Source organism: Monodon monoceros, unplaced genomic scaffold (genome assembly GCF_005190385.1).
Source record: "Monodon monoceros isolate NGI ecotype Baffin Bay Population unplaced genomic scaffold, NGI_Narwhal_1 Super_Scaffold_11, whole genome shotgun sequence".
Classification (NCBI taxonomy): Eukaryota; Metazoa; Chordata; class Mammalia; order Artiodactyla; family Monodontidae; genus Monodon; species Monodon monoceros.
The window spans coordinates 48,207,743-48,220,230 of record NW_021703767.1 but is presented as its reverse complement, the minus strand read 5'-3'; the positions used below and the strand labels follow the sequence as shown (position 1 = coordinate 48,220,230).

Genomic DNA, 12,488 nt, shown 5'->3' with positions numbered 1-12,488 from the left:
TGGCCACTTTCACTCCAGAGCAGGCAACCAGAACACAGTCGGACAGGTCTTAGGAGGTAGCCAAATTCCTTCCCCTTTGTGAATTAGAATCTTCTCTCTAAATGTCTATTTCATTGGCTTCTCATTCAATTCTATCCATCCTTTATATATTGAATGTGTGTAGTGGACTGAAACAGCTATAGGTCAAACATATATTTGGGCGAATAGACTATTTCTTGGTAACTATTAAAGTTGTATAAGTCATAGTACAGATCTAAGGCAGGAGTTAGCAAATATTTTCTATAAAGGGCAAGATAGTAAATATTTGGGGCTTTGTGGCCTCAGTAATCTCTGATGTATAGTTTTCTTTTTTCCCTTTTTTTTTTAAACAATCACTTAAAAATGGAAATGGGCTATATGAAAACAAGCCATGGGCAACGTTTGGCCTATGGGCCATAGTTTGTGAACCCCTGGTTTAAAGAAACAGTCAGGGTGGGCCAGAATAGTTAGGAAGGGCTTGAGCATTGAAATCACTATAGATTTGGATGGCTGGGGCGCGAGAGGGTGGGGTGAAGAAGTTCAGAAGACAGGACCTGTGTGGAGGCCAGCGAGAGGAGACAGAGGCTTCTCGGACCAGTGAAGGCTGTCAGCTTCTAGGTGCTGATCAGAGCATTTTATTGAAGCTGCTGTAGCTAAATGGGCTCAAAGGACCAGCTGAAAAGGAATTTTTACTCTTGGACTTAGGAGTTTGGGTTTCATGTAAGAATCATCACTATCCATACATGGTAGGCTTTCCTGGGCATGAGACAGAAGGATACAGCTGAACCACAGGCTGAATGGCTACCCTTTATCTTGCTCTCTTAAGTACCCCAGTTGGGCAAAGCTTGTTGTCTCTTTCCAAAGATGAGTTTCTAGCAAGTTGGGGAGGGTCTACTTTGGCACATTACCTAGACTAGGATCATCACAGAATGAGAAACTTCAGGGACACTTCTCAGGGACAGTTATCTGAGTACAGAGACAATCCTTCCTGAGTGATAAACTGGTACCCGAGTGCAGACACACCATATCCCTCTGAGACTGTATAAATGTTTAACATTTTTTATTATTATTTTTGGTCAGTTCCTGCCACAGTCCTTGAAGCAGTTGCTCCTATCAAAGAGGCTCCAGGGACAGCATTCGGTAATGCCACTTTCTGACCTTCAGCAAGCACTTTTTCTGCTCAGTGTCAAACTTCTGCCCATTCCCCTCTGTTGCCATTTAGTTACATTCTTTATCTTGTGAGTTAAATGTGCATAAAGCAAGTTACTTCTTATTCTAAAGAGAGTCATCCCTGGATCTAGTTTGGGATATCTTCCTGCCCTGTAACTTAGTTAAAATTTTTTTCAGTTAAAATTTTTTTCAAGCCAGTTTGCTTTTAGCGCAACCAGAGTTCTCTGTTAAGGTAAATTTCATGTATTTATAAGAGTGCCTGATCCTGATCTATGCTAACCAGGCTGTGACAGGGAAGTTTCTTTATACATCCTTTATACACCTGCCTTTTTTATCTGCCTGTTTTTTTGTTTTTTTTTTTTTTGCGGTTCGCGGGCCTCTCACTGTTGTGGCCTCTCCCGTTGCGGAGCACAGGCTCCGGACGCGCAGGCTCAGCGGCCATGGCTCACGGGCCCAGCCGCTCCGCGGCACGTGGGATCCTCCCGGACCGGGGCATGAACCCGTGTCCCCTGCATCAGCAGGCGGACTCTCAACCATTGCGCCACCAGGGAAGCCCTATCTGCCTGTTTTTTTTTGTTGTTTTGTTAACATTTGGGTAATATGTTTTTAGTGAATTGTCTAACAGATAATGTGATCAAGGCTAATAAGTTTAAATAGCAAGCCCCATCCTTAAGGTGAATCTGACTCCCCCTTAATCTCCACCATAGTTTAGAAATGATTCTTAACCTTTTTAATGCAGTCAGGGGACTCTAGGAGAATGTGTTAAAAGATACCAATCTTGACTCTCTGAATTAATAATTCATTTTAATGTGTCAACTTTGTCCCCAAAGTATCTTCAATAACAAAGGAAGATACAGTAGCATAGTAGGGCCAAACTTTTCACACTAGAAAGAAACATTTCCTGAAACCGAAGAAAATCTATCAAGCTTTGGAAAACCTAAAGAAGATTCTGTTCAAAAACCTGTAAGTTGCAGAAGCTTTAAAGTAACAGAAATTTATCTTTTTCTACTTCCAAAAACATCCCAGCGGACATGTCATTCACAACCCAAACTTAAAACCACTCCAAGTTCAGATGCAGCAGCGATCACACCAGACAAAAGCAGGGCCCTTGGCTTAAGGAGCCTGGCAGCCTGTCACTGGTTGAAAATGTAAACCCATATACCCCCTAGTGAGGGAATCATGCCCCTTCAGAACTGGCGAGGAGTTCATGTTTGGAAGAGACATAACCTTCTCTCCAATTCTGGATAGTAAGGGACATGCTATACTTCTCAGTCTGCAGGTTAGTTGAGCACAAACGCTTTTCTTGTGTGAAAATCCTAGAGGATGAAAACAGGGCAGGGTGTTTTTGCAAATTCAAGATTTTTCTTAGGTACACAAACATTAAGTGTAGACTGATTATAGTGGCTCTTTTTTTTAAATGGAAATATATATATATTATTTTTTAACTCACATATAATCCAAAATGGGTGCTTTTGATCTTTAGTTCTTCCCTAACTGGTGATGGAGGGACCCCAAATTCTCTCATCTCATACATCTATAGCAAGTCTTAAAGAAGGGAAAAATCGACGTGGGCTTCAGTAGAGCAGAGAAGGAGTTTGGGCCTTGACGTCACATCCGAATTTGCACAAGTGGATAGGTGAGAGTGAACAAGATGAAAACATAGGATATATAGAGAGGCAACCAGAGGGGGCAGAGTCCCTGCTTCTTCTAAGTGCCAGGCAAAACATTTTTGTTGGTGATGATGCATTTGAATGACACTAGTTGAATAAGGCTAGTATTGTTCTTAATGAGCATCAGAAGTCTCTTCTTCCCGAACTTGGATAGTTTTCCCTGTACTGAGAGTGGACAGGTGCTTTACTGGTTGCCACAGACTAAGAAGTTGCCTCTTACCTAGTCTTCTTGTCTGGACAGAAGTCACAAGATCTTTCCAAAGCTGAGTTCTCAGCAAGATTATCAGAACAGTTTTTGGCTATTTGTGTAATGGCTGCTTGGTTATTTAGGAACTTTTTCTGCAACCATAATTTGATAAACGTAGTAGATATTTTCTTTATTCAGCATCCACAGAAGTACAGGTTAGTTTTTCACGTGCTTCTTGAGGGTTGTTAGAAACATATTTAAGTAAAAGCCTAACAATATCCTAAAGTCTACCATAGCAGACTCAGATATTCAAGCACTAACTACAGGAACTGTTTCCCTTTTGTGGTGCTAAACAGAGACCAAAGGTAATGACTGTCTCATGAGATGAAGAAGTCCCTAACTACAGTTTGGCCAAGTCTGAGCACAACAATTGATTTCCCTTTCTATTAGTCTGCTGGGGCTGCTGTAACAAAATACCACAGACTGGGTGGCTTAAACAACAGAAATCTATTTCTCACAGCTATGGAGGCTGGAAGTCTAAGATCAAGGTATCAGCAGGTTTAATATGTCCTGAGGTCCCTCTCCTTGGCTTGCAGATGGCTACCATCTTATTGTGTCCTCCCAGGGCCTTCTCTCTATGTATGAGCGTCCCTGTGTCTCTCCCTCTCCTTTATAAGGACAGTAGTCCTATTGGCTTACAGCCCCACCCTTATGACCTCCTTTAACCTTAACTTCATCTTTAAAGACCCTAACTCCAAACACAGTCACATTGGGAGTTAGGACTTCAACAAATGAATTCTGAGGAGAGGCAATTCAGTCCATAACACCCTTCATTCAGAAATTTTAAAAAAATATTCTAGAGGCAATGTTACACTGGCAAGATTCATTTTGACATGAATGTTGTAGCTCTTCATACACATTTTTTTAAAAACCTCTTTTGTTTATTACTTCAGTTCCTGTTACAGACCTTGAACCTGATACTTTTACAACTGAGACCTCTGGGACCACATTAGGTAATGACCCTGTGCCACTTGCCTAGATCTTTTGCTGCTCCTTGTACAGTCTGTTCAGTCTCCATCCCCATCACATGGCTTTTCCTCTTTCACGAGATGACCACTATCATCCTGCACTGCCATTCAGCCACTGTCTTCACTTGAAGAGCCCTGAAGCCTCTTAAAAACAAGGTTCCTGTTGTTTTTAGGAGAGCAGGCATGAGCTTAGTTCAAAACGTTTACCTGCCACGGGGGGCATTTGAAATCATCACATCGCCTTGTGCTTCATTGAACAGTGTTCTGTGTTAAAGCTGAGTTTAAAACAAATTGGGATCTATTTCCTCTCTAGGCTGATCAGCAATAACAGCTACTCTTAAGCTCCTTTGCCATCTAAGTTTCTAGATTTTTAAAAAACTATTTGCATGGTATGTTTGTTTCTTTTTTGGTGTTTTAAGTGATGATGTGTTTTATTACTAATTTGACAAATAGGCAATTATCCAAATCTGAAGTTAGGGTCTTAGTGTGACCCTAACTTCCCCTCCCCTTGCACCAGAACTGGTCCTTCTCATTTTTCCCCCAGTGAGGAAGTTCTATGAGTATCTGATTACAAGTGCTGATTTTCATGCCTTGAATGAGTAATTTGACTATAAACATGAGTTTGCCTCCAAAGTACCCTCAACCTTAAAAAAAAAAGATGCATTGGCATAAAATGAGTAAAAATTTTAAACTACAAATTCATGGAACTTTAAAAACTCTAACAGGTTTTGGAAAAACCTCTCCTCAGTACCCAGAGCCGTACAATGTAGAATAACATAAGGCTTTCCTTTCTTTAGCTACCAAAGCATCACAAAGACCTCGTCGTCCACGTCCCAGACCTAAAACCACACCAAGCCCTCAAGTACCTCAGACCAAACCGGGTAAATGTGTGATTCGTTGGTTTAAGGGTGAGCCGTAGTAACCTGTCCAATTGAGGACGCAAAGCAGTGCCAAGCTCACGTTCTCTCTAAGCATGAAGTCATGAGGCATCATCAGTAATGTCTCCTCTACCAGGTGTTGAGGAGAACATGACTGGGTGAGATACAGCTGGTGCCAGAATACCATATTCTTTTTATGTGTGAGTCTTGACATACATTTAGTATATATTTTACTATAAAATTCCAGTTTTACTTCTTTAGCAAAGCCAATATATTACGTTCAAGTAAATAAACAAATTGTAAGTACCTTGCAAATTCCTGGACCAATATTGGCAACTGTGGGTGATATGCCAGCTGTGGGAGACATTTCATTTCTAAAACTGTAAAGCTGAGAATATGTTTGCATGGTACAGGGAAAAGATCAAGGTGGACTGGACTTGGACCTTGGACCTTGGGCTTTAGGCCCACTACAGGATTTGAATACATGGAGGGAAATGTGAACCAAGGCAGAAGAACCAGAAGTGTGGTGGTTGGGGGTACCTAGAACAGACTGTCCTACTTCTCATGGTCAAAACCTGGCTGTTGATGATGCTACATTTGGATGGATCCATCCAGTCATTTGAAAGAGGATTTTGAGGACCTGGTTCAAGAGCTTGGATTTGATAGAGAGACATCAACAGTCTTTGATTTCCACTTTTTCTGGGCTTAGGCCAGAGAGATGCTCTACTGAGTATTTCAGACTGAGTAACCATCTTTATCCTGCTCTTTTATTTGTCGTGGTTTGGACAGGTCTCAGACTCTTTCCATAGACTAGCTCTTAGCAAGACCAACACCATCTGCTTCAATGAATAATTTTTATATCTGTTTCAAACTTATAAACTGTCTATTGTATCCATGTTTACTTAAACACAGTAAGGGCTCGTTTTCAGCCTCCACAGAAGTACAGGTTGATCAGATTTTTTTAAAGACAGTTTCTTTTTTCAGTGTACATTAGGTAAATGCCTAAAAATATTTTCCAGTGCAGAGTTTTCCATATCAATTAGAATCCATTAGTTAAAACCTAGGAGAATTTCACGTTGACTCAAGATATTTCCAAGGATAAGCCTAAGACTGACCATGACTATCGTTTGGCCAAATGTTCAAAGAACAATCCTCTACTCTTTCTCTGTTTTTTTTTTTTCCTTTGTTTCTGTAGAAGGAATGATATATAAGCAAGTTTTGTTGAGGTGTGAATGTTTTAACTTTTCATGTATTTTTAAATCTCTTTGGTTTACTGTATTGTTTTTTGGTCAGTTCCTGCTACAGTCCTTGAACCTGTCACTCTTAGACCAGAGGCCCCCAGAACAACATTAGGTAATGATAAACTGTGTTTTCAACGAGACTTATCCTGCTTGTTGTCAGACCCAGAGTTTCATCTTGCTCCATGTAACAACAGTTTTATTCTTTGTGGCCATTCAATTACATTCTTCTTAAAATTATGAAAACCTTTAAATTACCTGTTGTTTTTAATAGAACTAGTCATGTGTGACCCTACTTTAGGATATTTATTTGCCACGTAACCTGTTTGAAATTGTGTCATTCTGTGTTTTATTCCAGCGGTGCTTGTGGTAAAATTGGTTTTCAAACACATCCCGATCTCCCTCTTATCTAGACAGATAAAGTCATCAACAGCTCTCATAGGGCCAGGAGGATCCATTCATTGCACATCTACATTTCTACCTTTTTTCTATTTGCATAGTATTTTGTTGTTTTGTTTCCATTTAGGTAATAATATGTTTTTATTTTAATAGTTAGAACATGTACCAAAGATTGGAAGATTAAATTATAAACCTCAGATTGAGTATGACTATTCTTCATTATCCATTAAAATTTAGCAACAGTTCTTAACCTTTTTGTTGCCCAGTCAAGCTGCTCTATGAGACTTTGATTATAATTACTAATCTTTATTTCTTATATTAAAAAGTGATTTTTGTCTTCAAAGAATCTTCTATGGTAAAAGAAGATATAAAAGGAGTTATGTATGTGACAAAAATCTCAAACTAAACAGGCAAAAATCTAACAAGGTGTAGAAGATCTAGAGTCATGTTTTTTGCCTCCCATAGCTTCCAGAACCATGGGTGATGTAGTTATGTAATAACCCAAGAATTTCTTCCTTCAGCTTCCAAATCATCACAACAGACAATTCATCCACATCCAAGTCCTGAAGTACCTGAGTCCAAACCAGGTAAACTTGTGTTCCTGGTTTAGAGTCCCAACAACCTAACCCAGCAGGGTGTTGAGTAATCCCAGTTTTGGGGAGTAACCAATACGCCCCATGAGAGTAAAGATACAACTCGTATTAAGCTGCAGTTCCCACTGTGGAACTGGCAAGAAGAGCACAGTAGGGGGAGATCTGTGGGGCAGCTGAATGCCTCTTGCTTCCTCTGTAAAATCTTTGTCACTGTGCATTTTATTAACTTCCATTTATCTCTTGAAAATAAAGCTTCCTGTGAAAAATTAGGCATATTCAGTTCAAATTGACAAACACTAAGTGCCTTCAGTATCCTCCAAGTTGTATACCTCTAAAGATGCTAATGTATCAGATGTGGGAGACATGTTTTAGTCCTCAAACCTGCAAGACAGTTAAGAACAAAAGCATTTCCTTTGTAAATAAAATAGAAGATGGCATTAGGCAGCATCTATGCAAATACAAGATTGATATTTGGGTGCTACCAACAAGATGTGCTAGGGCCATAAATATTTGGAGCAGGGAAAGATAAATTTAAAAAGAGTGGAGCCTTGAAATCATCCTAGTACATAGATGAGTAGAAAGATGGAAAGGAATAAAATCAGAAAGAATGGATATAAGTAGAGACCAACCAAAGGAGAAAGTCTAACTGTAATACTAGTATAAAGGATGTCTGACTTCAAGGTGGTAGTCAAAGCTTTTGTAGATCTTGATTGGTCCATGGACTCCCATGGTGGAGATCTTTAGGCACCTGATGAAGCAGTTGAGATTTGATCAAGTATATATCAGCAAGCTGTTCTTTGCTCCTGAAGGCATGTTCTTTCTTTGCTTAGTCTGGAGGGATACCCAATTTGATTCATCATGCTGAGGCCTCAGTCTCTGTCCAAAGATAAGTTCTTAGCAATACCCACACATCCCACTTTGGCTTATTAGTTAGAATCAGATCATCAAAGAAGGAGGAATAAGGAAATAGGTACCTGACTGAGGTATGGCCAATTTTTAGGAAATCAACTTTTACTCTTCTAGTTTAAGAGTTTTTAAAAGTTGCTATGTAGTTTTAGAACCTATATTATACTAGTAAGATTCTTTTTGAAGTAAATATTTTGAGTTTATTTAAAACAATCACTTGGTTTATTTTTAATACTTTTGGTCAGCTCCTACTGCAGACTTCGAACCTGTTACATTCAGAACTGAGGCTTGGGTGACAACACAAGGTAATAACACACTGTGATCCTCAGTAAGCGCTTTTTCTTATTGTCAAACTCATTCCATCAACATCGAAGCTACAGGTTCTTTTGCTTCATAAAGCTGCATCGTCATCCTCTGTTGTCACTCCATGATATTCTTCATCCTAAAAGAATTGAAGTCTCTGAGTCTTAAAACAAGTTATCCCTTGTTTTTAAGAGAGCCGTGCATGAACCTAACTCAGGTCAACTGTTATACATGTAATCACCTGAAATTGTTTTTGTCATCTTGTATGTTTTTTAACCAATGTTTTGTAAAAGCTGGGTTTAAAAAGCAATTCTCTTGACTCTAACGACTATTATGGTGTCAGGGAGGGTTCTTTGTGGATCTAAAGGTCTACTGTTTTTTTAACTGTGATATTTGTTCTTTAACTGACATTTTAGTTAATGACATGGTCTTATTTTAGTAAACTGTCAAAGAATTTGTACCTGGCTATCACCACTACCATAATATTTTAGCAGTGATTCTTATCCTTTTTATTCAAACAAGAGTTCTATGAATGATTCTTCACTTCTTGAATGATTCTTCACTATTATAATTGACTCATTGCCAATGAACTTTAACTTGTAAAAAAAAAAAAAAGAAAACCATACTATTATAATAAGGGTGAAAGTTTCCAATTAAAAAGTTACAAAGACACATTTCCTAAAATATGAGGAAATCTAATAAGTTTTAGGAAACCTAGAGCCATGCGTCATGCTACCCATAGCTTCTGAACTACAGACTCTATAGTAACTGAAGGTTTTCTTTCTTCAGCTCCTAAAACATCAAAACGGACCCGTCGTCCACGTCCCAAACCTAAAACCACACCAACTCCTGAGGCACCTCAAACCAAACTGGGTAAATGTGGGTCTCTCCTTAAAGGACTGAGTCCTTGCAGCTCTTGGGAGTCTGGGTTTGATGCTAGTAGTGGGAGTGATAGCCGCTGTGAGCCCCATGTGGGTAAAGGCACAAAATGACCTGCTGCTGCTTCCCCATTAGCAAAGGAAAACATGATGGGGGAGACGCGCGTGGCAGCTGAATTCCCTGTGCTTTCTACACAAGGATCTACTCTTTTACTATGTATTTTATTTGCTTTTTCTTATTCCATTCCATTCTTCTCTTAAAGAAAAAAATGTCTTAAATAGAACCAAGCATCTTTATCTCAAGAAACAAACACGAAGTGCCTTCCGTCTCCCCACAGCCCATCAAGATCTGTGAGGATATCACAGAAGCTGGCAGCTTGTTTTTACTTCACAGTCTGTAGTAGAGTCAAATTCAGAACCTGCCTCAACGTGAAACATTAAAAGATTGAACCAAGGCAGTGTGTCTGTGCAAACTGAGCTGGGTTTTTTGTTGTTGTTGTTTTTTGTTTTTTTTTTTGCAGTACGCGGGCCTCTCACTGTTGTGTCCTCTCCCGTTGCGGAGCACAGGCTCCGGACGCGCAGGCTCAGCGGCCATGGCTCACGGGCCCAGCCGCTCCGCGGCATGTGGGATCTTCCCAGACCGGGGCACGAACCCGTGTCCCCTGCATCAGCAGGCGGACTCTCAACCACTGCGCCACCAGGGAAGCCCTGAGCTGTTTTTTGCAGGGGTTATAAACATCTCTGAGTTGAAAGAGAGAAAAGTCTGTGAAGGACAGGAATAAGGAGTTGGAAAGAGGTTGGGTCTTAAAATCATGGAGATAAACAGACAGAAAGTAAGGTGTAGAGACCAACCAGAGAGCACAGACTTCTGGAATAAGGGAGGTTCTGCTTCCAAGAGGTGATGAATAGTACTGAGTTTGGATGGGTCCATAGGAGCAGTTGAAGAAAATCCTTGAAGGTGTGACTCAGAAGTTTGGGTCTGACCCTAGAAGCATCAGGGATCTCTCCTGCAACTCTCTCTCCCTCCTATCTAGGGTACGGAATTTATGTGATTAGAGCAGAGAGCTGCTCTACTGGGCACCACACACTATATGTTCTTTATCCTGATTTGCTGAGTGCCTTTGCCTCAAACAAGGTCTCAGCCTATTTCTAAACATGAGCTCTCAACAAGATCTACAAGATTCACTTTGCTTAATTCTTTTCTATGCCTCCTTTCAAACACGAAAGCTATTTATTGTATCCATGCTTATTTAGACATGCTATTTTCTTTCTTTTCTTCCAGTTTTATTGAGATATAATTGGCATACAGCACTGTATAAGTTTAAGGTGTACAGAATAATGATTTGACTTACATACATCGTGAAATGATGACCACAATAAATTTACTTAGTTTAATCCATCATCTCATATAGCTACAAAATTAAAGAAATAGGAAAAAAAGATATTTTTCTTCCTTGTGATGAACACTTGGACATGCTGTTTTCTTAAAGCTTCCACAGAAAAGCCAACTGCCATAACAGTTACATAAGTATATATTTGGTAAAATGTTTAAAGTTTCCTAGGTCAGTCTTCTACAATGATTGGAATTAGGTACTTAGACACCTAGGAGAATATCATGTTGACTTTATTGAGATATTTATCAGTTTGTGTAGGCTGTGACTATCTCATAAAGAAAGTTTACCTGGCTTTAGGTGACCAAATCTTTAAATATCAAGTATGCAATTTCAGAAAAATAATTTCAAATTGTAATATACCTATTGAAGCACTATTATACTGGTAAGATTTAATTTGCTGACTTTTCACATGTGTTTATTTCCTTGCTTTTGACTAGTTCCCACTGCAGATCTTGAACCTGGTACTTTTAGAACTGAAGCTCCAGAAATCGTGGGTAATGAGAATGCGTGTCCTTCAAATAGTGCTTTTCCTGCTCATTGTCATACCATTGTAGCCACAGGTTCTCCTGCATCTTAAAACCATTTCTATACCCTCTGTTGTCATTCCATTACAGTCTTTACCTTGCAATTTTGCTGCGTTCTATGTCAGGTTATCTGTCGAATTTAAGAGAACTGTGTGTATACTAATTTCAGGATGTCAAACTGCCATGTAACCACTCAATGCTGTGTCATGTGATCACGTGCATTTGCTTAAACGGCATTGGCTATTTTAAGCTTCCTTTCAAACATGAATTTCCATCTATCCCTTATTTTCATCACTCGCTTTTTCCTCATCAATTGTGGAAATACCATGTTTTTTTGACTGTGTTACTTTTTATTGAATTAGTATCTATGTGATTATATTGGTAGATCTCTTGTTTCAAGGAATGATGTTTTTAGTTAATGGTCAAATTTTTGAATGTGCCTGAGTCTTGAAAGTTTAAATGATGGGCTTTTGTGATAGAGTAGACTGACTCTTTCTCCTTCTCTAACAGGGTTTGACAGAGTTTCTTTTATTGAATCAAGGACCACTTTGAAATTTTGATGAACACACTCCATTTGTTACATTGATCCTTATACTTTCAAACATATGAGCTCGTTATTGTACCCATGATTATTGAAATAGTAGACATTTGTGTCAACTTGTATAGAAGTACAAATAGACTGATAAATGCTTTTTCCAGTAGTTAGAAAAGTATATATTATATAAATGTGTAAAACGCTTGTCCAACAGAGTCTTTCATACCAGAATCAGATAATCAAACATGTAGAATTTCTTGTTGACCACAGTGATATTGAGCAAAGTGCAATGGTGTACTATTTTATGAGATTAATTGATATTCACCACAATTTGGTCAACTTTGCAAAGAACAAGTGTGTGTCTCTTTTCTCTCAGTCCTGAAGCTTAACAACTGGCTTCTGAAATTAGTCTTCAAGTGAATTTTTAAAATCTCTTTGGTTTATTTTATTATTTTTGGCCAGTTCTTCCTACAGTCCTTGAACATGTCACTCCTAGAACCAAGGCTCCAGAAACAACGTTAGGTAATGATATTCTGTGTTCCTCAACAATTTTTTCCTGCTCATTGTCAATCCATTCTATCATCATCATCATTGTAATAACATTATCACCAGCTTCATAAGACTATCTTGTCATCCTCTGCCATCCTTCAACTTTATTTTTCTTCTTAATAAGAGTATGGAAGACTCTAAAAAGAAGTTACCTGTTGTTTTTAAAAGCTATGCGTGGACTTAGATCAAAATGTCTGTCTACCATGTAATCTTAATTG

General features: G+C 39.0%; 1 protein-coding gene across 3 annotated transcripts in view; it reads left to right on the top strand.

Annotated features, from left to right (window-relative positions):
* The window catches only part of ABI3BP (ABI family member 3 binding protein), a 262,119-nt gene that overhangs the window by 169,940 nt on the left and 79,691 nt on the right, over window positions 1–12,488 (top strand). The window contains exons 32-40 of one of the 3 annotated variants that reach the window (XM_029213849.1): window positions 1,099–1,158; window positions 3,999–4,058; window positions 4,871–4,954; window positions 6,245–6,304; window positions 7,110–7,175; window positions 8,333–8,392; window positions 9,180–9,263; window positions 11,100–11,156; window positions 12,184–12,243. The exons of the other annotated variants lie outside the window; for them this stretch is intronic. Of the exons in view, the coding sequence (XP_029069682.1) occupies window positions 1,099–1,158; window positions 3,999–4,058; window positions 4,871–4,954; window positions 6,245–6,304; window positions 7,110–7,175; window positions 8,333–8,392; window positions 9,180–9,263; window positions 11,100–11,156; window positions 12,184–12,243 (591 nt within the window). The remainder of the gene's footprint in view (window positions 1–1,098; window positions 1,159–3,998; window positions 4,059–4,870; window positions 4,955–6,244; window positions 6,305–7,109; window positions 7,176–8,332; window positions 8,393–9,179; window positions 9,264–11,099; window positions 11,157–12,183; window positions 12,244–12,488) is intronic. 3 annotated transcript variants of the gene reach the window in all.